General features: G+C 58.1%; 1 protein-coding gene across 1 annotated transcript; it reads left to right on the top strand.

Annotated features, from left to right (window-relative positions):
* Positions 1 to 1,869: 1,869 nt before the first annotated feature.
* SEMA7A (semaphorin 7A (JohnMiltonHagen blood group)) lies at positions 1,870 to 27,556 on the top strand. Its single transcript, XM_066328693.1, has 14 exons — positions 1,870 to 2,055; positions 14,503 to 14,636; positions 15,380 to 15,430; positions 15,627 to 15,722; positions 15,800 to 15,884; positions 16,363 to 16,473; positions 17,402 to 17,541; positions 17,786 to 17,964; positions 18,093 to 18,201; positions 18,452 to 18,650; positions 20,343 to 20,458; positions 20,989 to 21,140; positions 21,799 to 21,866; positions 26,124 to 27,556. Exons 1-14 carry the CDS (start codon positions 1,941 to 1,943, stop codon positions 26,468 to 26,470), a joined length of 1,902 nt encoding a protein of 633 aa, XP_066184790.1. The 5' UTR covers positions 1,870 to 1,940; the 3' UTR covers positions 26,471 to 27,556.

Raw genomic sequence — 27,556 nt, 5'->3', positions numbered from 1 at the left:
TGCCTCCTGATCCGTGCTGGAAGCGAAGGCGCATGATCTGGGAGAAAGCTGCTCACGAGTTGCGCTGGAGAAGTTCTGATCCCGGAGTGGAGCAGATGGAAATTCCTGCAGGAAGGGGCTGGGCTGGTGCCTGGAATCCGATGCCAGTGTGGTCCTGAGCTAACAAACTCCATCTCTGAGCTGCTTCCCCGCTTTGGGAAGCGTGTCCTTCATTCCAACGCCTCCTGGAGCAAGCTGGAAATCAGCTCTAGGGAGCTGTGCTGCTCTGAAGGGTTGGGTTTTCCTGAGGCTTGTGTTCTGCACATCCTGCTTGTCTGCTGGAATTGCTTTCCCAGGCAATGATCTCTTGGTTCTGGGAGCCAGGCACCCCCCTGGCTGCTCTCAGGGATTTCAGGGAGCTGTGAGGCATCCCTGGAAGTGCTCCAGGATGGGCTTGGAGCACCCTGGGATGGTGGGAGGTGTTGGGCAGCAAGGTCCCTTCCGCCCCAAACCATTCTGGGATCCTGCAAACACCCCCAAAGCCCTGAGGGGCCTTGAGGCTAAATTATATCCACGGGATTTTGCTGCAGGTGGAACAAAACCCCCCAAACTCCGAGCCAAAACCATGCAGAGCCCCCAGCTACTGTGTAGAGGTGAAAGAAGAAAACTCCTTTTCCAAGAGTGTCTTTTTGGGAAGAAAACGCCTTTCCCTGCTGGGAACCAAGTGCTAACGGGGTCTGGCAGCTCGGGGAAGAAGCAGGGAGCTGCAGCTGCCCCCGGGGCAGTTCGGGGTGAGCTCAGAGTGCTGCAGGGCCGGGAATCACCGCGGCCAGAAGTGAACCTGTGTCTTCCCCCTGTAATTACCCCGGCAGCTGCACGGCCAAAGAGAAAGACGAACCCGCACACACGGCACAAAGAGGCGCCGGGAAATCCCTGTGGCTCCTCCAAAGTCACCATTAGCCGGCTCATTAATTTATTTTTGCTTCCTTCAGAGCGTCCTCCTTGCCCTGCCCCTGCTCGTCCCTCCAGGAGCGGAGCGGGGCCGCGGCTGAGCTTCAATCGCCACTTTAAAGGGCGCAGCTGCGTCTCGCTCCCGGTGGGCTTCTCCCATTCCGGTCACGTCCCAGCTCGCTCTCCGTGCTCGGAATGCCCTGCTCCTCTCATTAACCGGCCCCACAAAGGCTCCCGGCCCTCCTCGGAGGGACCTTTGGGACGAGGAGGTGACAGTGCCACAGGCGCGGTGTCCTTTTGGGGGAACAGCCGCGTCGCAAAGGTTCGGGGTGCTCGGGGCAGGGCTCACCTTCCTGCCGGCTCCCGGAGTGTCCCCATCCCCACTCGGGATGTCATTGCCTGCCACGTGCGCTCGGGTGAGGGTGACAGCGCAGGGAGCCCGCGGTGACAGGTGGGTGTCCCTAGGAGCGGCCCTTTCCTGTTGGCACACAGGACGCGCTGCAGCCCTGCTGCAGCCCGCTCCTCCCGGATCCAGCTGTTCTGCTCCCCATCCAGCTGTTCCGCCGCACCTGGCTCTGGGTACAGCCCCGGTCACACCGCCCCTGTCACACCGCTCTCTGTCCCTATTCTCAGCCGTTTTCCGTTGTCATCTCACCCGTGCCAACGTTTATTTCCCTTCCCCGGCCTCCGCGGAGAAGTTCTCCGCAAACCTCAGCCCAGCTGCGGCTCTTCCCAGCGCCCTCGGGTGACAAAGCCACCGACCCCCACACCTCCCTCTCACCGAGGAACAGGAGCAAAAACCCCAAAAAGCCCCCCGAATCCCCGGCAGAAGCTGCAGAGCCCCCGTGCCGGAGCTCAGGTGTGAACCGGAGCGGTTTGGGGGGGTGTTCTGTCGGTTTGCGGGCCCGCCCTCTCTGCGCCATTGGCTGGCGGCCGGCTGCTTTTGTACGCGGTGCGATGCTGCTGTCAGCCCGGCCGGCTCCCGCTCCCGGCTCGCTCCCGGACTAGGAATGGGCAGGAGGAGGTCGCCTGTTGCCCTCCTGGTGGCCCTGTGGCTCGGTCAGCTGGGCACGTGGGCAGCGGGGCGCCCCAAGGTGAACCCCAGGATCGTCGCGGCTCCCCAAGGTGAGTGCCGGGCTGCGCCCTCGGGATGCGGCTGCTCCCCGCGCCGGCTCCTTCCTACCTGGGGCTCGTCCTTTGAGCAGAGCCGGGCTATTTTCATTTCTTTTGTGTCCTCGGCGAGCCTTTCGGCTCTCCTTAAACGCCTGTGGGCTGGGGCTGCTGGCTTTTAATTGGATTTTTAGACCGTTCTTTTCTTTCTTTTAATGTTTTAAAAGCGTTTTTCTACGAGCTGGGGACATTAAAGGCTGTGGAAAAGCTTTTTTTTCCCCCCGCTATCAGCCGGGTCTATTAAAGGCTGTCAGAAAAGATCTGAGGCGGTCACAGGACACATTTCCCAACTTGCAGCTCTCCAGAAAAGGAGAAGTGTATTTACATAGTTAATGCACTTATTCAGCTGCTAACTCGCCCTGCTCGCTGCAGATGAGTTTGGTGAGTAAATGTTTGCCGAGGACCCCTAGTCTCGGGGAAGAATTTACAAACGGCACGTAAAGACTTTGTAACCAGATTGGATCACGGCAAAGCCGAACAAAGAAATGTTTTCAGGGCTCGGAGCCTGGTGTGTCGGCGCTGGTTTGATCCCGAGTTTCGGCATGAATCCCCTCCAGGCTGGCTGGAACAAAGACCCCGTTGGCTTTGGCGGGCGGGCGGGCCGGGCTCTGCAGCACAAGGGCTCCTGTGTCTGTGCTCTTCATTCCCTGGCAACTTCCGAGAACGCCCATTTCCCCCGCTTCGTTCCGTGCCATCTGCTCTCCTCTGCTGGCATTTGCGGTGCCCTTCCCGGGGCTGGGAGAGCGGTGGGGGGGCGGTGGCCGTGTGCGCGGCTCGGGGGTGGCCTCTGCTGTCACCTTGTTACACACAAAGGGGAGAGGTAGCGGCGGTAGGGCAGGCTGCTCCGCGATGGCGTCACCGCTGCTGGCTGCGGGAAAAGGGAGCGGGACGGGAGCTGCTGCTCCGGGGAGAATCCCCCCCTGTTCCCGACAGTCTCGGGGTTTTCGGCGCGGCTGGAAAGGGAGGGATGGAGTGGCCGATCCTCACCTGTGTCCCTGCACAATGCTGTCACTTGTCCCCTCCCCCGCGTCTGTGTGACACCGAAAGGCTGCCATGCCGGCACCTGTCACCGAAACTAGGAGACTCACCTGCTCCCCTCTGCTCTTATCTACATCTCTAATTATTTCTGAGAACTCAGCAGGGCCCTGGTCTAAAAGGGATTACAGTCAGGGAGGGATGGGAACGAGCCGTGTCCTATTTAGCGCCTCCTTGGTGTCACCTCTACCCTCCCGAGGTAGGGCTGTGGCTGCGGGAGGAGGAGGAGGATGAAGAAGAAATGGGCGAGGGGCTGCTGTTCCGAGGAGCCGCGGTGAACTTCCCCGTGCCCCGGGCGCTCTGAAAGCTCAGCATGTTCGGCGCTCAGCACGTGTCTGCTGCAGCTGCAGCCCCGCTCCCAGCCCGGCCTCGCCGTGCGTGCGAGGGGGGGATGGAGCCGCAGGGCTGATTTCCAGCTCGGCCCCCCGTTCCTGGGGGTGGAGAGCAGCGTTCCGGGCCCGCTGCTGCGTTTGCAGTGCTGCAGGGTTGGCCCCGGCCCTGGGCTCTGCGGGAACTGGCAGCTCTCCCCTAATTAAATTTCTTACACGCCACGGCCCCGCACTAGCGGCAGGTGATGCGGCTCGGCAAAGGCACCTCCACGTGCTCCAGCCTGGAGGAGGGTGAGGACTTCTGGGGCTGGGCAGAGCCGGGCTCTCCACAGAAGCGATCTCTCCCTGCCTGCAGTGCAGGAAATTGGGCAAAGCTGCAGCTGCTTTTCCATGCCTCAGCCTTGCTCCGCTCACCAGCACCGTGCCCAGCGAGTCTGTGACACTGAAAGTCTCAGTTCCACTGGTTTGGTGACATCTGGAACCTCCCTGGCTCCACCAAACCTTGCCCTCCCTGCACGTCCCTGAACGTCTCTGCTGCTTTGGCCCCCAGCTCCCAGTAAGAAACAGGTGAAGGGACGTGGAGAACTGGGACAAAAAGTACCCAGGCCGAGGTGGCACAGCCCTGCGCTCACACCTGCAGACAAAGGAACACCGCGGGCCTGTCCTGGTGCTCGGAGCTCCTGGGTTAACCATTCCCACCACTCTGGAGCACGGTGTTCTGCAGCTCCATGGCCCCTGGAGCCCGCACATGTGGGCAAGTGGTCACTGCCAGGCACTCCTGACCCCGCAGGATTCCTTCTTTTTATTGGCAGGGCCTTTGCCCCGTCCCCGGGGTGTCTCCTGGCTGCTGCCCTTCTCTGGAGTCCCGCAGAGAGGGATCCGAAAGCCGAGTTCCCGCAGGCTAAGCTCGGCAGCCGGGCTGGCGGTGCTCCCCTCATCCCTGCCCATCCTCCTCATCCTCCCCTGCATTCTTCCAGCCAAGCGCTGCCCGGCTGGGCTGTGCTTTGGCAAAGGTGCTGCCGCATCCCACACGGAGCTTTCACTCCTCGGCGCATCTCCCGCGTGTCCCGGGGCCGGGGGTGGCGGTGGCAGCGGGAGGGGACGCCCAGCCCGGCCGTCTCCTGACCGGAAAGTCACCGAGCATCGCAAAATGCTGAGCGTGGCACGGAGCCTGCGGGCGGGCTCGGGCTGCTGCAGCCCGCGGCGTTCGCAGCGCAGCCTCGGCTGGAGCTGCTGCCACGCTCAGGAATTTGTCCCTGCTCAGCCACACGTGCGGAGATCCCGGGGAAAACTCGGATGCTGGCGTTGACGCCGCGGGGTGGCATGGGCTCCCGCTGTTTAATTCTTGGCAGCTCATTAACAGGTGAGCTGGAAGCCGGAGGGAGCAGGTTCTGAGAGGAGCAGGTCCCCCAGGGAAAAGCAGGATTATACAATTGACCCTTGGCTGCCTCCCGCCCGCCCCGGGGTACAGCGGGCCCGTGGAATGGCAGTTCTGGGAATCCGCCTGGGCTGCCTGGAACTGCTCCTGGGCTCTGCTAGGCTTGGCTGCCTCTTGCCTGGCAGAGCTGTGCCAGCAGGGCTGGCGGGGAGCTCTCCGTGCCCTGGCACACCGGGGCTGGGTGCCCCCAGAACCTTCTGGAAAGAGCTGCAGCGGGGCTTGGGATAAGGGATGGAGGGACAGGACACAGGGAATGGCTTCCCACTGCCAGAGGGCAGGGCTGGATGGGAGATTGGGAAGAATTCCTGGCTGGGATGGAATTCCCAGATTTGCTGTGGCTGTCCCTGGATCCCTGGCAGTGCCCAAGGCCAGGCTGGACAGGGCTTGGAGCAGCCTGGGACAGTGGAAGGTGTCTCTACCCATGGCAGGGCATGGGATGACATGATCCTGAAAGTCCTCATCTCTCGGTGTTGTGGCAAACGAGGGATTTCTGGTGCCAGCAGCAGCTTTTTCTCCTCAGTGACAGCATCTCTGGGGCTTTTTGTGGTCCCATGGTGTGAAACATCTTTGTAGGACACTTTCCCACGAAGCTCTTGGAGCATCACCATTTCCAGGAGAAAGCTGCTCGCTTTCCCAGCAGTGCTATTTTCTCCTTTTTCACAAGGTTGGGGGATGCTGGGAGCTGAAAATGTTGGTTGGGGAAAGGGAAAAAAAAAAAAAAAAAAAAAACAAAAAAAAAAAAAAAAAAACGAAATATGTTTTGCTGTGCGCAGATTGAAAAAGAAGAAAAAGCAAACCAAACAAATGGAGTGAATCACAGGCACCTCCTGTTGCAAGAGCACGACACAAAAACAACAGGCAGGGCACGACTGATGGAAGTTGTGGCTGGAAAAGGGAGTGAGATGCCAATTCCTGACCAAGCTCCCAGCTCTGCACCAGCCAATTTGGGGCCGGAACTGCTGAGATGCGGCCTGGGAAGGTGTTCTGTGGGTGATGCAGTCAGCCTCACTCGCTGCCTTAAATGGGACAAACTAAATTTAAACCCGAGCGCTCGGGTACAAACTAAATCCAAGCTTGAGCACAAAATAAATCTAAGTAGCAGGTGCTTTTTTTGGGGAAAATCTCGCATGCAGAAAAAGGGCTGGGAGGTGAGCGAGGAGGGGAACTGGGTCCCAGCCACCTCCGTCCGCCGGGCTGGGGCTATTCCTGGCTGCTCCAAAAATAGGGCTGGTTCCTCCTGCTGGGCACCCTTTCCTGCCAGCCCCAGCTCCACCCGGAGCGCCCTGGGGTGACACAGGAGTGGGATGTGGAAGGAGCTGCCGTAATTTAGGTGTGGGGACACAGGTTTGGGTGATAAATCCTGCCCTTAACGACAGCTCTGCTTCTGTCACTTGTCCCCTCGCTGGCCTGGGCCCTGTTGGCTGGGTCAGGGCAGGATGATTCCATCTCTCCTTATCTGCTGGGGTCAAATATTCCCATCTGGTGGGTGTGGGGCTGTGGGAGGGAGAGGGCACCGCGGGTTCGAGGAGTTTCCTTCAGGAATTCGAGTCCAGTTCCAGCCAGACACCTGCCCTCGGGCTGCCCTGGCCACGGCTTTGCCGGGATCTTGGTGTTTTGAGAAGTCTGGTTTCACATTCCTGCCCCCGGGGCTTTCCAAGTCTGGGAAATGCGGAGCTGCAGCCAGGGCTTGGACGTGATGGGAATGGGAAGGCCGTGTCCGGACAGGGGCTGCTGAGGAGGGCTCTGTGACATTCTCTGGCCCGAACCCAGAGTGTCCCGGGGCTGGCACCCACCTGGAGCTCATGGCAGGTGTGGGAAGCCTCCAGCTGCAGTGACACCTTGGGCAGGCTGGCCTGGGACAGGGACTGGGCAGAGCTGGAGAACAGAGCAAATATTGACTGAAAGGGCTTTAGGGCACACCTTGGGCAGGACAGGCCTGGCCACGGCTACACCCAGGGTGGACCCAAAACGGTCACAAAATGGATGACCCATCACAAGGTCTCACACTTTTATAAGTTTTGGTCCATTTGCACATTGGGGTTGAATTGTCCCATTCCAGCCCCAGGCTGTGAGGTCCCATCCTGCTTGTCCCTCCCTCCAGCCCACCCTTGGTTGTGCTTTGGGGCTGAAAGTTGTCCTTGGTGTGCAGCAGGAGAAGGATTTGTTTTGTGTCCCTGCTGTGTGCAGAGCTGAGTGACACTGACTGTGAGCTCAGAGCTGCACCCCTGGGCACCACAGAACCTGGAATACAGGAGAGATAAACCTTAAGGCATCAGCAAGAGGAGGCTGGAAGGGCACAGCGAGACCATTCCTGATCCCACTGGATCCTTCCCGATCCCTCTGGGAAGGGCCTGTGCTGCACACACCTCAGCTGTGTCCCACAGGGATAAAACCTCTGGATCTTCCCACTCAGAACCCCCCTGGGCTGTGCCCGATGCCCACCCCTGGGCAGGGAGACTCTGCCTGGGGAGGGTTTTCCAGCTGCGGGGAGCTGGGATAGAGAAGTCGATGGAGCAGGACTGTTCTGGATGCTGCTGGAGCTGCTCGGGGCAGTTCTTACCCCCTGGAAAGGCCTTTCCTGGGAAATCAATGCCTGGATCTGACTTTTCCTGGGCTGGGAGGGGCTCCCCGGATCCCGCTGAATCCGTCCTTTGTTGTGTTGACACAAGATCCAGCAGTGCTTGTGCCATTGTTCCGCCGGCCGTGGGATAAAATCCCACAATCACAGGCAGGAGCCGGGAAGCGGCACAGCCTGGGACTGCCGCTGCGGAGCGGAGCCTTTGGAAAGTGGCAAAACCCAGCTCTAAATTTAGCCCCTGCAGCCGTGGGGTGCAGCGGGAGGCTCGGCACCCGGGAATGCCGGACCTGCCGGATGGCAGGAATCCACGGCATCAAAAGGCTCCGGCCTCGCCTTGCAGCTCCAGTGCTGCATAATTATGGGGGGAGCGAGAGTGGGGCCGTGTTAGTATTCATGGAATTGCTGCCGAGCCCGCCGGCCAGCGATTTGGTGTTTAACAGGGAGAATTCCAGCGTTCCTGGAGCGTGGGGGGTGCAGAACCCCGGTTTGAATCCAGGGCTTGTTCCCCGCGGGATGAAGGTTAGGGGTCTCTTTTGTTGCTCGCTGAGTGGGTGTTTGGGATCAATTCCAGCTCCGGCTCGGAGTGGAGATATCGACAACACAGCTTTCCTTCAGAGCTTTTGAGATCTCAAATCCCAAGCCTGAGCCCGACAGCTCAGTTCCCAAACCCCGTTCCTTCTTTTCCCTCCATTCCTGCCCCAGCTGCCCCCAAGGAGCTCCCAGAAATAGCTCGGGAACGGGTGCCGTGCCAGGACGTTTCCTTTCGGAGCGTGGCTCTGGAAAAGCGCATTTGTGTGCTCCCAGAGCGCTCCGCAGCCTTGCCCTGCCGGGCATGGGGATCGCGCCGGGGCTGCCGGCTTTTGTGGGATGGATTATCCCCGCTAATGCGGGCTCCATTGTCTGCCCGGCTCCGGAAAAAACTGGGCACGGCAGCGATCTCTCCAGGGCACGGGGGGGAAAGGAGCGGCACGGAGGCAGCTGGGAATGCCGGGGTGGAAAAGCCCTGCTGGATGAGGGTGTTGGGGATGCCGCCAGGCCGTGCCCTTCCCTCGGAGGGGAGCTCGGGTGTGCCGGGGAGGCAGAGATGAGATGAGAAGAGAAGAGAGAAGCGGAGCTCTCTCGGCTGCGGGTGAATCGCTGCTCGTCTCCAAAGCGGCTCGGGGTGATGAGAAACTCCAGCTGAGCCCCGGGGCCGCGCCTTGCTGGGATCTCGGGATGACAGAGAGGTGGCTCAGGCTGCTGGGGCCTTTCACACCTCCTTTCTGGGGGTTTCCCGTGAGCTCCTGGGCCCCTCGGCGGGGCTTTCGGGCTTTGTGTCCCCCCCAGTTCCTCTTCCCCCGTTTGTGCTGGTTCTGAGTGAGCAGCTGGAGCTTCCCCCAGGTCCCAGCTGGAAATTGGGAAGGAAAGCAGCCCACTGCTTTCGGGAAGCTGCACGATGGAGGGAAGGGCAAAATTCCAGTTGAGGGCTTTTACCCAGCCCGGGCTGATGGGAAAGCACTTTGGAAAACCCATTAAACTGCTCCTTCCCGGGATGCAGCTGCCGGAAGGCTCGGGCCAAGCCCGTGATGCCAAACCTGGCCCTTCCCTGCCCCAGAGGGACGAGAGAGGCTGGACTGGCTTTAGAATAGCGAGAATTCCCACAGGACTCGCCCATCCACGTTCCAGCCTCGGGGTGGGATGGACACAAAAAACCCCCAGGACTGGCTGATCGACGTTCCAGCCTCGGGGTGGGATGGACACAAAATCCCCCAGGACTGGCTGATCGACGTTCCAGCCTCCGGGTGGCAGGGAATGTCTCACTCCAGCCAGAAGCGTTTCCAGCCCTCCGGCTGTCTGGTGTCCCCTGGAGTTTTGGGGGTTCTGCTCCTTTCAGGAGAGCAGGAAAGCAGTGCCAGGTGGCCACGCTCCAGTCAGCTCCAGGCTGAACGGGAGGGGAAGGTGAAGGGAGCAAAAGTGGGAGCAGGATGGGATTTGCACCCGGAGGAAGCTCTTGGGGGGATGGGACAGAAACCTGGAGGTGTTGCTTCTGCTCTGCTGCTTCTGCTTCCTTTGAGAAGTGACTCAGGTTGGGGCACGGGATGACCCGAAACATGGCAGAGCAGCCCCGGGGTGATCCCTCAGCCCTTCCAGGCTCTCCTTCTCCAGAGGGGATACCCAAAGGGCACCGGGGACCCTTGGGGACCCTTCTCCTGGGGTGCAGCCCCTGCAGAGGCCGGTGACAGGAGGAAACAGTGAGGAGGAAGTGGCCTCCACACATTTCTTGCCTCTTGCGTGGCTCATTTCACCTCCTTCTCGAAAACCCATCCAAGAAATTGAAAATGTGTCACTTCACAAGGTCTGGCGGTGGCAGCGTGCCGGGACCTTGAAGCCACAACCCTGCAATTATATCATGGCAAGTCAGAACCAACCTGCCCAAAACTCCTGAAATGCCTCATCTGCAGTCACACTGTTCCTATAAAAAACCCCGTTGCTGCAGGCTCCGTCCCAGCAGCCTGCCAGGCTGCCTGAGGCATCTGTCCCATGGGAAGGGGACACTCCTGTCCCCGCTGCGCCTCCCCGGTGTCACACTGTTCCCTCGTGTCACTTTGTTCCCTTTGAGCAAAGTCACGCTGGAAGGAAAACTTAGCACAGCAGCTCCTTGGAGACATATTTCCTCTTCCTGAAATGCCTCAATTTGGGAATTTATAGATCGTCTAAAAAAAAAAAAAAAAAAAAAAAGGAGGAAAATGCAGCTTGGCTTCTTCTTACTGGCATCATCCGTGGTGGAGCTTGGGGAGGAGGGAGGCAGCGGGGGTGGGAGCAGTGTGAGGAATCCAGTCCTGCTCCGGGGATGGAGGGGAGCCTGGCAGCGCTGTCCCTGCTGTCCCTGCTGTCCCTGCTGTCCCCATCCCCCTGGGGTGGCTGCTGGGACTGCCCCGGGGATGACGAGTGATGGCGAGGTGAGAAATCCAGAGATTGTCCTCCTGGCCCTGGCCTGAGGGAATGACGAAACTCCAGCTGCACTGCGGAGTTTTGGGAGCTGGGATGGAGTCCTGAGTGACTCAGGAAGCGGCCCTGAATCACAGTCCCGGGAAAACCGGGCCTGAGCTGCTCCTCACGCATCCTGTGGGACAGAAATCGGTGTCGGCGCGTCCGCACGGCTCCCGATTGATGTGGAGAGGCCAGGGCACTCATCACCCTGACTCAGAGCCGGGATGAGGGCACAGGTGACATCGAGTGACAATTCCACATTCCCAGCCTTTGATTCAGCTCTTCCTCCCGCCTCCGGCGCCCATCCCGCGCTGTCACCGAGGTCGGCGCCTGTCCCGGCCACGGGGAAAGGAATCCGAGCTGGGGAATATTTGGAGCGGAGAGCGGAGGCTGCGCGGGCAGCGGAGCAGGTGGCAGTGCCATCGGGGCCACCGCGAGTGACAGCGCTGCCACGCGTCACAGCGACAGCTCCCGCGGGATCGCCCGGGCTGCCTGCGCCGCGCTGCCAGCCCTCGGCACCGCGCCAGTCCCGCTCCTCTGCGTGCTGCCAGCGTGTCCCCGGCCTGTGACAGCCACGGGGGAGCCGGCACAGCCCGGCCGGGGGCTCTTGGGAGAGGGCGATTCCAGGGGTGGGCGATTCCAGGGGTGGGCAATTCCAGGGGTGGGCAATTCCAGGGGTGGGCAATTCCAGGGGTGGGCAGTTCCAGGGATGGGCAATTCCAGGGGTGGGCAGTTCCAGGGATGGGCAATTCCAGGGGTGGGCAGTTCCAGGGGTGGGCAGTTCCAGGGAGTGGGCAGTTTCAGGGGTGGGCAATTCAAGGGATGGGCAATTCCAGGGAAGGGCAATTCCAGAGGCTGGCAATTTCAGGGATGGGCAATTCCAGAGGCTGGCAATTTCAGGGATGGGCAATTCCAGGGGTGGGCAATTTCAGGAGTGGGCAATTCCAGGAGTGGGCAGTTTCAGGGAAGGGCAATTCCAGGGATGGGCAGTTCCAGGAGTGGACAGTTCCAGGGAGCAGGCAGACTCCCTACCCTTCTCTACCACCTCACATTCCAAGGTGATTCCCATTTCGAAGGAATTTATGGGCAGAAAATGCAGGATCTGCCTCGTGCCAACCCCAGCTCCCGAAACCCAGCAGGTTCTGCTCCCAGCCCGCTTCAGCTTTCATTTCTCCCGAGCTCTATTTCAATTCCTGATTTTAACCCGTCACCTCCACCCTGGGCCGCCGCAGCCAGCAGCATTCCCAGAGAACTCCCGCACTCCCGGATTGGGGAGCGGTGCGAGCCGGTGACTCAGGAGCGTCTGGGCTGCGGGAGGCGCTGCCAGCCGGGAACGCTGGAGAGGAGCGAGGAGAGGAGGGAAGGCGGCGCTGACTCAGCCCCAGCCGGCCCGGGTGATGGAGTTTGCCGGGAGAGGATGCAGCCCACGCTGCCCCTCTGCTCCGGAGGTGGGAACAGCCGGCTCCGGGATGCTCCGGGATGCTCCGGGATGCTCCGGGATGCCCCGGGATGCTCCGGGATGCTCCGGGATGCCCCGGTGCTCCTCGAGGGGCCCTTGGGCGCACAGGGAGCTGATTGCTCCGTCACCAAAGCCGTGTGTGGATGGAAAGCGGGATTGCTGCTCCCTTCTCTCCATGGCATCCGGAGCATCTCCCGGTTCCCTTCCCCCAGGCATCCCCCCGAGATGCGCAGGGTGTCTCTCACCCTGGGTTGGTGTTGCTGCTCCCCTCCCCTCTGGCGCGGAGCACAAAGCCGCCCTTTCTGCCGCTCGGGAGCGGGGACATTTGCAGGGACAGTGGTGCCATTGATCCCTGCTCCGGCCGCGGGGCTGGCGGCAAACGGCGGGCAGAGGGGCACGGCGGGGTCAGCCAGGCTCCGGGAATGAGCCCTGTGTCCCCTGCAGCTCCGGGGCTGGATTTGGGAGCAGGGGTGACGGCAGGGCCAAGCCTTCCAAGGGCCTTTCTTTGCAGTGCCCAAAGCAGCTTTGGGTTTGCCAGGGGAGATGTCCCGTTCTTCGGGGACACAATGGGGACACGGCCCCGTCCCTGGAATGTCCAAGGCCAGCCTGGACGGGGCTTGGAGCACCCTGGCACAGTGCATGGCCCTGCCCTCGGCACAGAGTGGAACGGGATGAGCTTTTCCAGTCCCAACAATTCCATGATTTTGTGGCGCTGTGGGCCATGAGATGCCCTTTGCCTCCTCATCATCCCCACTGCAGTTTGGGGTACAGGGTTGCTCCCCCGTCCTGCTTAAACCCCTTCTCTAATCCCGGCTGCTGCAGGCAGAGCAGGGCTCGGGACAGGCTGTGCAGGTTAGAACCAGCCCTAAAGGGCGGCCCCAGAGGCAGAGGGACCCCGGCAGCCGCTGCTGGAAGCTTTTGGAGGCTCGGCTGCCAGCGCAGGGAGCCCAGCCCAGGCTCTCTGGAGGGCCCTGGCTGGCAGAGCTGTTTCCTCTCCCAGCTCCGTGATTCACGGCGGTCCCCGCGGAGCTGCAGGATAAACAACAACCTCGGCGCCGGCCAAATGATTCGGTTTAGGGCTGGTTTGTTTTCAGGAGTGTGGCCTCGCAGCTCGGTGGGGCTCAGGAGGCTCGGGAAGAGCCCCTAGAGGAGCCGCAGGACAGCAGGGGAGAAGTGTGGAAGAGGAGCTGAGTTCGGGGGTTTGCTTGGGTTAGCAGCAATTTCGGGGCTGGAGGTTTCAAACAGGAGTGAAGTTTGGTGAGGTCTGGGCAGGGCAGTTGGTGATAGGGTCACAGCACTTCAGGGACACCCCAGGAGTGGCATTTTTGGGGAGTGAGAAGGTGGGAAAGGGATTATTCCTCTCCTGGGCAGGCTGAGCCCGAGCCTGGCTGAAGAATCAGCCTGGAAGGTTCTGTGCCAGCTCCTCCAGCTCGGACTCAGCAGTTTCTCGGAGCCCTTGGGAAGGCTGGGCAGGGCACAGGGGCTGGCAGGGGCTGGGGTCGGTCGGGCTGAGGGTCCCAGGGGAAGGGCACAGCGAGCTGTCCCCTCACTGTGTCCCCACAGCCCTTCCCAAATCAGATTTGGGAGGCTCTGGCAGCTTCCCCGAGCCCTGCTGGGAAAACTCCGCTTGTTTTATGGGACGAGGGAGCCCGAGGGGGTGGGAATAACCCCACAAACCCATTGGGAATTCAGCAGCGCCGGTGACCTCCGAGGTGCCTCTTCCCTCTTGGCTCAGGGGGCAGAGGGAGGGCAGTGCCAAGTGCCGGCCCTATTAATAGAGAGAGCCACGCGCCGCTGGTTAATTGGCCCGTGTGCTGGCTGCCAGCTCCAGAGGCGTTCCCAACCTTTGGCTGAGCTCTGGGAGCGCTGGCCAAGGCAGAGTCTGCTCTCTTTGGGAAAGGGAAAAGCGGGAATGCCGAGTTTGGAGGCGCAGAGAGCAGCCCTGGAGCCATTCCTGTGCTGCCATTCCTACACTCCTCAGCACTTGGGGACCGTGGGGGGAGCAGAGCTGGCCTCCCCCTCCCCAGCTGGCCCCACAGGCAGGAACGGAGGGTGTTTGGGAGCTGGAAAAGCCGGGCTGTGAAAGAGGAAGGGCAGAGGGGCAGACGGGTGGCTCTGCTGCCAGCTGGGACGTCTGAGACCTGGCTGCCACTTTCTGTTCCTGTCTGGGACGGGGAGCACAGGGATTGTGGTTTGGGGTGAACTTTTCCCCTTGTCAGACCTGGGCTCCGGCCTGGCATCCAAACCCTGTCCATCCCTCCTGGCTCTGGGAAGGATCCAAATCTCTCCTGGATCGCTTGCCAGGGTGGGAGAGGGACCCTCATCCCTCAGCTGGGACTCAGGGGGCACTGGGATGCTGGAAAGCAGCACTCAGAGCCAGGCTCGAGGCACTCGCTGCTCCCCCTCCTGCAATTCCCCTGCTTCCTCCCTGCATTGTGGAGCTCTCCCGTCCCTGGGGACCCAGGGGACAATAGCTGGAGCCTGAGCGCCGCCTGTTCCCGGAGGGCCCCGGCCCCTCGTCCCGGTTTTCCTCAGCGCTCCAAGGCCACGGGAAGGGAGGGGATCACCCCCCTGACTCCTGCACTGTCCCCAGGTGCCAAGGAATATGTGTTCCCACGGAGGGAGAGGTTCCCGGTGTTCTTCCACCAGGAAAACACCTCCTCCATCTACGTCGGGGGCGAGGGGAGGCTCTACTACTATGACTTCGCAACCCGCGAGAACTACACGGTGAGGAGGCTTTGCTGACGGGTTTGGCCTCAAAGCCCCAGGAAAAGTGTCTTAAAACCCCATTTAAAAGTGTCCAAGATCCATCCCCCAGCCCACATTCTGGGCCTGGATGAGCCTGGTGTCCTCTCCTCTCCTCTCCTCTCCTCTCCTCTCCTCTCCTCTCCTCTCCTCTCCTCTCCTCTCCTCTCCTCTCCTCTCCTCTCCTCTCCTCTCCTCTCCTCTCCTCTCCTCTCCTCTCCTCTCCTCTCCTCTCCTCTCCTCTCCTCTCCTCTCCTCTCCTCTCCTCTCCTCTCCTCTCCTCTCCTCTCCTCTCCTCTCCTCTCCTCTCCTCTCCTCTCCTCTCCTCTCCTCTCCTCTCCTCTCCTCTCCTCTCCTCTCCTCTCCTCTCCTCTCCTCTCCTCTCCTCTCCTCTCCTCTCCTCTCCTCATTCCCAGGAAAGAAGAAGGAAAGGGAGGGAGAGGAGGGAGGAATCTCCCTCGCTGCCCACGGGTGGGTTTTTCCCTGGCTGTGTTCCCTCTGAGGTCCTTGCCGCCGCGCAGGGGTGATGTTTCCAGCCAGGAATCCTTTCTGAGATGTGAGCAGTGATGCTCACATTCAGTCACTGGGACCCAGCGCGGCCTTCCCGAGAGATTCCAGGCGCCAAGGCTGGGGGACAAGGACACCTGGCGGTGTTTGGTGACCTTGTCGTGCCTGCTGGCGTCGGGAGAGCAGGAACGGGAGCCTTTCCCTCTCTTTTATCCCAGGAAGAGTTCCCGGTGAAAAATGAAGACCAGTGCGTGACGTCTGGGAATTTGGTAAGTCTCCCGCGGGAGGGAACAGCGGGATGGGGAAAGGCTGGAGGATTTGGGTTGAAGGAGCTGCACATGCTCCTCATGAGCTCCCTCTGGGTGAGGAAAAACGGGAAAATCCGGGAAAACGCAGGAGAAATCTGGGAAGCTGTGCGGTGCTGGGCACTTGGTGCCATTCCCAGGCTCCTCTTCCCCCCTGCAGGAGGACAGCCGGAATTACCTGACCCTGGTGGAGCGGTACGGGGACGGGCTCTTGGTGTGCGGGACCGGCGCCTGCGCTCCCAGCTGCTGGAATGTGGTACGGACCCTTCCCCCATCCCGGGCGGGGAAAACCCGGCCTGACCCCACTCAGGACCCCTTTCTGTCCCTCACCAGACGCAGAGGAAAAAGAGCCTGCCCTGGGATGGGAGAGGGATCGCTCCATTCACCCCCGACTCCAACACCCTTGTCGTTGTCGATGGTAAGTGGGGTGTTTTCCCATTTTCCTGTTTTCTGGAGGTTTTGTTGTGCTCAGAGCCTCCCCAGGGCAAACAGGAGCCCCTGAGGCTGCTGCAAGGGCTTTGTCCCCTCTTCTGGGTGGCCTTGGCTCTCCCCATTTTGTCCCCGTGGAAATGCACATCCCTTTGGGACAGAGGTTGGAGATTCCCACCGGGGTGTGGGATGAGGGAGGAACGTTTGGAATCAGGAATGCTTTGGGTCGGGAGGGACCTGAATCAGGAGTGGTTTGGGATGGGAGGGATCTCAGAAGGAGGGGCCTGCAGTGACCCCACTGCTCCAGGCCTGGTGGGGACACAGGGGAGGATCCTGCCCACGAATCTGTCCGTGCCACCCTTCAAGGCCTGTTTGTCAGCACTGGGGGTCCTGTTCCATATCCACCATCCCTGTGCTGCTCAGGAAGCCCTGGATGTTTTCACTCCTCAATCCCTGCTGTCCCACAGGCCAGGACATCTACTCCACCATCAAGAAGAGCCAGCAGAACGGGAAGATCCCTCGGTTCCGCCGCGTGAGGGGCGGGGGAGAGCTCTACACCAGTGACACGGTGATGCAGAGTGAGTGGGGACATTCCCAGCGGGGGGACATTCCCAGCTGGGCTCTGCCACCACCTCACAGCTGCCAGGGGGCAGGGGAAGCTCTAGAGCTTCTTGTGGGGGCAGATTGGGTGCCCTCGGTGCCAGCCAGGAACTCTCTGCTTCCCCCAACACCTGTCACTGCTTCACTTCTGTCCCAAACCAGCACAGAAGTGACTTCCCTGTCCCCTGGGCATGGGGAAATGAGGCTGGCTGGGAAATGAGTCCCTCCTGCACGGTGGAAGGAAATGGGGGTTGTGCAAAATGCCCGGCAGCTGCCCCGCCGTGTTGGGCAACTTCCAGTGCGGGCAGGGGCTCTGGGCAAACCCCAGCCAGGGCCAAACCTGGGGCAGGGACATTGGGAAAGGACCCTGCTCTGCCTCCCTGGGGTTGTGGTGGCTTCCCAGGGGAGAAATGGGGGATTATTGGGCTAAAAAATGGAATTAAAATGACTCCGGGATTTAACAGGGAGAGGGAAATCAAGGCTGACCTCTCTGACCTCCTGGGGCATTCCCTGTTGTGGGAACAGCAGCTAGAGATGCTCAGAGGGCCCCAGGGATGCCCATCATGGCAGGGGTGCATTAATAGGACCGGTGCTATGGGGTTTTCCCAACAAAGAGCGCAGATTTCTCCTCCTGAGGGATCCTCCCTTCTCGCCACAGCGCCCAGAGCCAGGAGGGACTCGGGTTACTGTGGCTGCCAAGGTTTCCCCAGGCTCCTGGGAGTTGTTCCCTGCAGGGAATGAGTCTCTGGAGTCAGGCAGGAGGTGCTGGGATGGTACCACAGGGAGCCTGGGCTGGGAGCTGTCCTTTCCCTGGGGTGCAGCCACATCCCGTCCCCTGCCCTGTCTCCACCCCCAGGTGGCTGCCTGGGTGAAATCAGCTCCAGCTTCTGTCCCTTCCCTCCCCAGACCCTCAGTTTGTCAAGGCCACCACGCTGAGGCACGAGGAGCCTCACCAGGACAAGATTTATTACTTCTTCCGCGAGGACAACCCGGACAAGAGCCCCGAGGCACCTCGGAACATCTCGAGGGTGGCCCAGCTGTGCAAGGTACCTCGGGGACAGGGCAGGGTGACAGCCAGGACAGCTCCAGGGGGGACAGGGGACGTGCCAGCTCCCCTGGCCTTACCCAGGCTTGCTTTGGCCCCTCTGAGTGGGGCACAACCACAGCAGGGGAGAGAATTCCCTGCTCCATCTCGCTGGGATGGCAGGATGGAAGCATCCCCCAAAATGGGCATTTTTGGGGTTTTCTCCCCCAAACCCTGACTCCCTCCCTGCTGTCCCTGTCCCCTAGGAGGACAAGGGAGGAACCAGCTCCCTCTCAGCCTCCAAGTGGACCACGTTCCTCAAGGCCACGCTGATCTGCGTAGATCCTGTCACCAAGGGCAACTTCAACTGGCTGCAGGACGTCGTCTTTGTCCCCGCGGGCGACTGGCGGCAGTCCAAAGTCTACGGGCTCTTCACCAACACCTGGTGAGGGGCCTCGCCCCAAACCCTCCCCTCCAGCCCTCTTTCCCCTCTGGCAAACAGCTGGAGCGGGCACGGCCATGGCCGGCTGTGGGTGGCCGTGTCCCCCGCTGATCATGTCATTGTCCCCTCAGGGGAAGCTCTGCGGTGTGTGTCTACTCCTTTGGGGACATCGACAACGTGTTCCGGACATCGCGGCTCAAAGGCTACAGCGGCCCCACCCCCGAGGTCAAACCTGGCCAGGTGAGGGAGGGAAGGGGCTGAGGAGCGAGGGAGGCGCTGCTGGGCCCTGAGAACGAAGGGACGCTGGATAAAGTCTGATCTCCTCATGGGAAGCACGAGGAAAAAGGATTTTAGAGTCACTGGCACGGTGACAACCCTCCCCCCGGCACCGCACCCTTGAGCAGAACTGTCCCCTTTCCCCTGCCACCCTCAGCGTCCTGCCCCCCTCTGACGGCGCCTTCTGTCCCCTTTTTGTCCCCTCTGCCCTCAGTGCGTCCCCTCCGGGCAGCACACGCCCAGCGAGACCTTCAAGATCGCCGACAGCCACCCCGAGGTGGAGGAGCGGGTGGAGCCGCTGTCGCCCTCCAGGAGCCCCCTGTTCCACAACAAGCACCGCTACCAAAAAATCGGCGTGCACGAGGTGGCCGCGGCCGATGGGCAGCGCTACAACATCCTCTACCTGGCCACAGGTGCCGAGGGGACTCGTTTGGGGGGGACATTCCCCGTCGGAGGGGACATTCCCCGCGGCGGGGAGCGGCGCAGGGGCTGCGTTCCCAGCCTGGCATATGCTCGTCAGGCGGGAGCGAAGCTGCGGCGTTTTGGGAACAGCTGAAGGCTGCCAGCCTGGCTGCGTGGGCTCTGGGCAGCATCCCAGGCACGGGGGAGACGGGCACGACCCTCCCCAGGTGTGGGTTGGATTGCTGTGGGGCACAAATCCTTGCCAAAGGAGCAGCTCCGTCGTTTTCTGGCGCTTCCCGAGTTGTGCTGGTGCCTCCCATCCGTGGGATCTGCTCCCCGGCGCTGAGTGAGGGACCTGCAGGGATTTCAACTCCTGAGCCGGGATTAGGAAAGCGCAGCCGGCTCTCGGTGGGTGGCTGCGGTTGGATTGGAGCCCGCGAGGGCTGGGCTCTGGATTTTCCAGTTGGAGAGAAGCAGAGATGTGGAGAGAAATGGAGAAATAGAGAGATGGAAAAATGGAGAGAGATGGAGAAACAGAGAGAAATGGAGAAACAGAGAGATGGAGAAAATGGAGAGAAATGGAGAAACAGAGAAAAATGGAAAAATGGAGAGAAATGGAACAATGGAGAGAAATGGAGAAACAGAGCGACAGAGTTAGAGAGAAGCAGAGAAATAAAGAGAAACAGAGTGTTGTGGTTTGAAAGCAAACTGAGTGAGAGGCTCCAAGTCAGAAATACAATTTAATGAGAAGAAAAGGGGAAAAAAGATAAGATAAATGCAATAATACAAAAAAAAGCCCACTGACAGAGTCAGAATACAGCCTGATCAGGGTGATGGAAGCAGTCCAGGTGAGGTGGTCTTCCTGAAGCAGTGATCCTGTAGAAAGGCCTCGTAGCTCCAGTCCTCTGGGAATCTCTTGTACTATCCCAAACCCCAGTTTATATCCAGGTGAGAATGCTTGGCTCCTCCTTGTGGGCGGAGCATCTCCCAATGGGATGATGAATCATACAGAGGGTCCTTGATGGCCCATTAAAGAGAGATAACCTCAGGAGGGAGTTATCTTTGTCCTGCACAAGGCATTGATGGGCCATGAACAGAAGGTACCCAGAGGGGAAGAGCCCTGCTCCAACAATTGGATTCATCAGGTCATGAAGATGGTGATAGAATACATCCTGTACTACAGCCCAGGACACAGAGAAATAGAGAAACAGAGAAATCGAGAAACAGATAAATAGAGAAACAGAGAAATAGAGAAACAGAAAAATAGAAACTGAGAATCAGAGGAACAGAGTTAGTGAGAAACAGAGAAATGGAGAGAAATTCTGAAACAGAGAGAAACAGAAATGGAGAAACAGAGAAACAGAGTTAGAAAGAAACAGAAACAGAGAGAACAGGGCAATAGAGGTTTTCCAGAATCCTGCGTTTCCACGCAGCCAGCTCCCTGCAGGGTCTCCCTGGGAAGCCTGATCCAACACGAAGGGCTGTGGGATGGACACAGAGTCACCTGGGGGGTCCTGACCCCTGCTGAGGGGGCTCCACCTGCCCCTGGCTGAGGGGGCAGAAGGGATCCCTTTGGGAAGGGGGAACCAGGAGGATTCCCATGCCCTTGGGGTGCTGCTCCTGTCCTCTCTCGGTGTCAGATCTGGGTAGGCACCTCCTGGCACTGTCACCTCCTCTCAAGGTTGTCCCCTCTCTCTTCCCAGACAAGGGGTCCATCCACAAGGTGGTGGAGCTGCCCAACGGCGTGCAGAACATCATGGAGATCCAGGTGTTCCCCAACAAGGATCCCATCCAGTCCATGATCCTGGACCACGCCAGGGTGGGTCCCTGCTCCAGGGGCAGGAGAATGGGGTTGGGTCAGGCAGGGACAGGTGGGTCAGTGCCAGCCCTGGGGTCTGGGAGGGAAATCATGGAGTTATTTGGGTTGGAAGGGACCTTGAATGGTCATCCAGCCCCACCCTATGGCAGGGACACCTTCCACTATCCCAGGGTGCTCCCAGTCCCAATGTCCAGCCTGGCCTTGGACACTTCCAGGAATCCAGCTGCTCTGGGAATTCCATCCCTCCCTACTCTCGCAGGGAGCAATTCCTTCCCAATCTCCCATCCAGCCCTGCCCTCTGGCAGTGGGAAGCCATTTCCTGTGTCCTGTCCCTCCAAAGTCCCTCTCCAGCTTTCCTGGAGCCCCTTTAGGCCCTAGAAGTTGCTCTGAGCTCTCCCTGGAGCCTTCCTTTCTCCAGGTGAACACCCCCAGCTCTCCCAGAGGGGCTCCACTCTTGGAGCATCTCCTTCCAGCAGCTCCGGGTCCTTCCTGTGCTGAGGGCTGATGGTTCCTGTGCTCTCCTCCCGCAGGCTGTGCTCTACGTGGGCTCCAGCAGCCGCGTCCTGGAGCTGCCCATGGACATGTGCGGCGCCTACCGCAACAACTGCCACAGCTGCGTGCTGGCCAGGGACCCCTACTGCGGCTGGGCCAACGGCTCCTGCCTCTCGCTGGCCCTCAGCCGGTGCGTGGGGGCCCAGCCCACCTCCTGCTCCCGCTGGAAAAACACCCACACCCTCAGCATTCCCCTCCTGGGACGTGGGGCTGTGTGGGTTTGGGGTGGCTGCGCTGGCTGCGAAAGTTTGGGGTGCTCTGTGTGGATCCTTCAAGGGCTTTGGGCACCCAAGCCCTCTCCCTGAAGGTTTGGGGTGCTCTGTGTGGATCCATCCCTCCCTTGAAGGGTTTTGAGCACCCAGCCTCTCTCTCCAAAAGTTTCGGGTGCTCTGTGTAGATCCTTGAAGGGTTTTGGGGACCCAAGCTCTCTCTCTAACAGTTTGGGATGGTCTGTGCAGATCCATCCCTTCCTTGAAGGGTTTTGGGCATTCAAACTCTCTCCCTGAAAGTTTCGGGTGCTCTGCATGGATCCTTGAAGGGTTTTGGGCACCCAACCCTTCTCCCCGGAAGTTTGGGGGTGCTCTGTGTGGATCCATCCCTCCCTTGAAGGCTTTTGGGCACCCAAGCCCTTTCCTTGCTGCTGGGTCTCACGTTGGTCATCTCCAACCTTCTGAAATTGGGGTGGGAGGGGGACATTCCTGCTCATCCCACTGATATGGGGGATTTCTGTCCCTGAAATGCCACTTCCCAAAGTTCTGTTGGTGCTTATTCCCATTCCCATCCCCCAGGGAGGTGCTCCAGAACCTGAACGGGGGCTCGTGGCAAGGAAGCTGCCAGAGGGGTGATGTCAAGGAAGGTACGTGGAGGTGATGTGGTTGGGGAAGGAATTGTCGGGTTCGCCAAGCTTTGGGTGGGTCTGGATGGGTCTGGGTGGATTTGGATGTGTCTGGATGGGTTTGGATGTGTCTGGATGGGTTTGGATGTGTCTGGATGGATTTGGATGCGTCTGGGTGGGTCTGGGTGGGTTTGGGTGGATATGGGTGACTCTGGATGGATTTGGATGTGTCTGGATGGGTCTGGATGGGTTTGGGTGGGTCTGGGTGGGTTTGGATGGGTCTGGATGGGTTTGGATGGGTCTGGGTGGGTTTGGATGGATTTGGGTGACTCTGGATGGATTTGGATGGGTCTGGATGGGTTTGGATGGATTTGGATGGGTCTGGATGGGTCTGGATGGGTTTGGATGGGTCTGGATGGGTGGGTTTGGGTGGTGTGAGGTGTCACTGGGGGACTGGAATGAACACACCAGGCTGTACTGAATGAGTGGCAATCATTTTTCTGAGCTGGGTGGGAAGGATTAAACCAGGTGAAAAGCTCTGTGGGCTTCACCAGATGTGCTGAGCTGTCCTTACATGGATCTGTGACATCGTGATGGCGTGGGATGGAAAGGACCTTAAAGATCCTCCAGTGCCACCCCTCCTGGCATGGGCATGATCCCACTGACCCAATCCATGGTTCCTGGACATCTGTTGTGGGTTTGACACTGGCTAAATGCCAGTGCAGCCACAAAAACCCCACTCACTCGTTTTCCTCTGCTGTAGAGGAGGGGGACAGAAAAAGAAACTAAAAGGCTCGTGGGGTGAGATGAGGATCAGGAGAAAACACTCCAACGGCAAAACAAGCTCCAAACTTTTAAAGGTGGAAAGAAAAATTGATGACCAGAATTAAAAGAGGATGACGAGAATAAAATAAAGCTTTAGAACGCCTTTCCCTCACACCCCACCGACAGCACAGGGAGACAAAACACGGGGAGTTCACTCAGTTTGGCACTTGAAAAACCCTTCCTTCAGCTGGCTGGGGAGAGGAGTCTGCTCTGCTGTGCCGTGGGGCCCTTCCCACAGCAGACAGCTCTCAGGGAACCTCTCCAGCGTGGGTTTAGCTCTCAGGAGCACCAGTCCCGCCCGACTGCTGCAACACCGGTCCCTCCCACGGCTGGCAGCCTTCCCACAGCTGTTTTCTGCGAACCAAACCGGTTCCTGGGGTGTAGTTTTGAAGGGTGAGCTGTTCCAGGATAAAAGCCAGGCTCCTCTTCGTCTGTCTCTGGAAGCAAGGGCTCTCTGACTCGTTGTTCGAGCCTCTCAGCTGATCACAGCTTCTCAGCACCATGGCCTCAGTGTTCCCACGTTGTTCTCCTCACGTGTGGGTTTGTTATCTTATTCTCCTCTGTTGACAGAGCCGGGATAATTGCTTGGGAGGTGCAGCTTCTTGTTTGCACTGGGTTGTTTATTAATCCTTACCTATAGTACAGTTTCACAAGGCGTGAGTTCTAGATAACGAGGTGAAAAATGCTCCATCTCTAACCCTTTACAAGGTCTTTCAAGTATTTATTGTCCAATAACGAGGCGACACCTGAATTATTTTTAACCCAATAACCAAACACCTTCGGTCCTCGATGCTCAGGTCCACGCTCACACACACCACAGATAAGGCAGCCAGGAAAGATGGGAAGGGTTTCCTGTGTGGAATTCCAGCGAGGTTTATTTTGACCCCGCCAAAGGGTCCAGAGACAGAGAGACTCAGATCAAAGGAGTGCCTAGGGTTAAGCCTGGGGTCAGAAGCCGATGGTCTGCAAGAACAGGGGCAGTACAAGGGCAGGGCAAGGGGCAGTGACCTCTGGGGGACATGAGGGCAGGCCATCAGCAGTGCCACAGCCAAAGGGGAAACAGGGAAAGGAGAAGTGTTGCTTTTGGTCTTCTTTTCTGTCAGAGTTGGCGTTAAATGCTCCAGAGGCAGTGTTTCGTGTTCAGACTCAGATGTTTGTTAATCCTTATCCGTGTTACATCCTCACAAGCTGTGAGTTCTAACTAACAGAGTAAAAATGGCCCCATCTCTTTCTCTAGAGGCCTTTTAAGATCAAACTGTCCAATTATGAAATTATGCATAAATTATTTTTACCTTTAACCCAATAGCCAACCACCCCTGGCCCGCAATGTGGATTTTTCTACCCAATTACAAAACACCACCCAGACCCATGAAGAAGAAGGTGAAAAAGAAGGACTCAGCCTCTGCCCTAAACCCTCCATCTTCCTTTATATCTACTCTATATTCTAAAACTTTAAACGCTGAGTTTTCCACCTTGTGATATCTCACACTTCTATTCAAACTCCACACCCACAATCCCAGTGCCCTCACTCAATTTTGGAAGCATTTTCCACGGTCTCAGGTCAAATGCAGTGTTTGCTTGGGGGTCAGAAAGTCTAAAATTCCAACAGAGAAGCCTCTAGAACTGGGAACATCTATGAACAACAGAGGTGAGCAAGGCTCATGGGCCAGCGGGAAGAGCAGGACTGAGGTAGATTAACTCTGAGATTTCCCCTGAAGGAAGCATTTTTGCTCACCCTAATCGATGAGATATTCTCAAAGCCAATGGTAGATTTTTGCACAGCAAAACCCCAACAAGTTTCCCTGACAGGCTGAGGTACATTAATGTGTCGTGACAGAAACATTGCTGAGTTCTCTAACTGGGCCACGGAGCGATATGTCAGTCCTTCAGGGATTGGCTCTGCTGGGCACAGAAGAAATTCTGAGGAGCTTTTCTCTCCAAAGCCACCTCTGGGGCTTCTTTGAGCAAAGTTTATTGGAAGAGAGATTCTTTTTATACAGTGTTTGAGCACAATGAATAGGATTGGAACTGGAAGCAAGGTTCAAATGACGGCCTTGCAAATAAGACTGGACACTCTGGAGAAACAGAACTGTGAAAGGTGCACTGTAGTAACACCCACGAGGGGTGATTTTAGATGATTGGCTTTAACGCACCAACAGCATTGGGTGGCAAAAGATGAGAGGTCAAAACACACTTGTAATGGATTATAATTAGGAAATAGTTTGGCTTCTGATTGTGATGGTGTGATTGTAACATCTGCATTGTCTGACCCTTCACATGAGACTGAAAATAGAATAAAAGTTATTAAAACGCCTCTCAATTGCCCCATCTCTGAGTCAGAAAAAGAGTATAATCTGACGCTTTAGGGCACCACCTTTCTGTAAACATCTCCACCAGTCAACAAGCTGGAAAAACACCAGGTGTCAGGAGGAGGAGATCTACAAGGATTGTTTTGGGTTCCTCCTCATGATTTCCCAGGCCAGACTGAGAGAGTTCTGTCCTTGGCTTTCCCACAGGCTTCACGGCTCTGCCTGGAGCCTGAGAATCCACGTCCTGACCACTGTCAGTCCCCACACCACCCCACTAAAATCTGTGTGGAGCTAACCGTGAAAACCAAGGTTCACTTTCTAGGTAAACTTTAAGAAATACAAGTCCACAACCTGCTATTTCAGATATCTTCTGTAAATAATCTTTCTATTGCATCAGTCTTATTGCATTCAAAGTTCTCCACAAACTAGTTTCCATATTCCAGGAGCTGTTTTGCATGGCCCCTCCTTGGGTTTGCCTTTTTAGAGCTGCGTGTTTCTGGGCTGTGTCTTCATCATCACCTCCAGCTCGGCCTTGATCCGTGCTTTCTTCAGATGGGAGATGCTGATGGCTGATATATCAACACCAAGGTTGTCTTTACGTGTTCCCTGGGTGTTATCCTGACCAAACAGATCGTTGAAGCAACTACTATATCACTACTATCACTATGCTTCATTTTCTTTATGAATAGCAGAAATAAAAACTTATGTCTTTACCACGTTATTAATCATATAGCACACATCTTGCGAGAAGCCAGCTTTATAATATACACTTAAAACAATTATATGGTTGGCTTTTCCCAAATATTGACATGAATACTTTATGTGCTCTATTAGAAAGTTATGTTGTATTAATATAGAGTGCTTCAACGATCTGTTTATACAGTTTATAGAAAATATGAATATTCAACGAAACTGATACAATAGGACAGGTATTTAAAGACGATCTCTGAAACAGCAGGTTGTGGATTTGGCTGAATGCCAAGTCACCCTTCCGGCCCTACTTATTTTGGCTTAATCTGTTTCCTAACTATCTTATTTTTTTAATATTGAACCTCTTTCTTAAAACTGACCTGGCAAGTGAACTCTGTTTTTCACTCACGATATATTTCTAACACGACCCCACCTCTCCCTCGTGTCCCTGCAGGTGATTTCCGCAACATCTCGGTGACGCTCTCGTCCCGCTACTACCTCAACTGCTCCATCGAGTCCCACTACGCCACCTACAACTGGTACCACGAGAACGTGCTCATCAAGAGCTGCAACACCTCGCACCCTCAGCACGACTGCTTCCACTTCATCCCCAGCGTGAGGCGGGAGCACTACGGCCGCTACGTCTGCGTCTCCGATGAGGACGGCTTCCGCCAGGCGCTGGTCAAGGAGCACCTGCAGGAGCGCCAGCGCTTCATGTGGCAGCACGGCCGCGCCCCGGCCACGCTGGCATCGTGGCTGCAGCTGCTGCTCGTGCTGGCCCTGGCCGAGCTCTTCCACTGAGCTGCCCTCTTGCCGTGGTGCCCGCGGCTCCTTGGACGTGTCGGAACGTTCGCCTTCCCCGCCGGAGGAGCCTCGCTGGATGAGCCCAGGCCGGAGGGTGGGACGCGCGTGTCCGGCGATGCATGCACTGATCCTCAGGGCGCGGCTGCTCCTTGCATGTGAGGAAGATGAAGAAGAGGATGAGGAGGAACAACCTCCTCAGCCTCCGGACTGCGGGATCCCCGCTGCCTCCCGAGGTTTTGGGGTTGACGCTCCCGGTGTCACTCGCGAGTCCCTTCCCCTCTCCGGAGGGCTCTGAGGTTTGAGGGGGGCTTGGTTCGGTTCGTTGTTTTTTTTTTGGTTTGCAGCCGGCTTTGGTGTGGGAGGGAGGTCGGGAATCGGCGCCGCGTTGGGAATTTGCATGGAAAAGCCTCGGGAGGTGACTGGATTCGGGGTGTGGGGATGGGAAGGTGGGAGCAGAGCCCGGAGCGGAGCGGGAGGCGCTGGGCAGACGCTGGAGACGCACAAGTCCTCTGCAGGCAGCCGAGGGGCACGGCCGGGGGCACAGGCCGCTGTCATCAGGGAAAGCGGCCGCGCATCTCAGGGCACCGGGGGGGCTGCGCCTGTCCCCGGCTCTGTCCCTGTCCCCTCCCGAGGCGGGCCCGGGCTTCGCTTGCCCCGCACTTTCGGAGGCGTCGGGGCGAGACTAAACTGTGAAAATCGGGATTTTCTCTCTGCGAGGGGAGGGTCCTGCTCCTTGCCCAAACCTTGCCCAGCCTGGAATGGCCCGGCCGCGGGCGGGGACACCCAGGGGACACCAGAGCTTCCTACTGCACTACATCGCTGAGATGTTCCCCATCCCCCGTCTGGGACAGAGCTTCTTAAGCTCTTCTCAAAGCACTTTAACTTTGTGGACTAACAGATATTTATTATGCTCATTACTGTCTTGTAGGATTTTATAATATTACAGCAGGCGGCGGATTACAGGAGAGGAAAGTTCAAAAAAAAACCCCACCAACAACACAAGAGCTACCAAAAACAAAATCCCCCAGCCCTTTCAGACCTGTAACCAAAGTGGATGGTTGGAATAAAGAGTGGAAAAAAGCA

This window comes from Sylvia atricapilla, chromosome 13 (genome assembly GCF_009819655.1).
Source record: "Sylvia atricapilla isolate bSylAtr1 chromosome 13, bSylAtr1.pri, whole genome shotgun sequence".
NCBI lineage: Eukaryota > Metazoa > Chordata > Aves > Passeriformes > Sylviidae > Sylvia > Sylvia atricapilla.
Note: the sequence above shows the minus strand (reverse complement) of the source record. Positions and strands in the feature narration are given on the sequence as shown.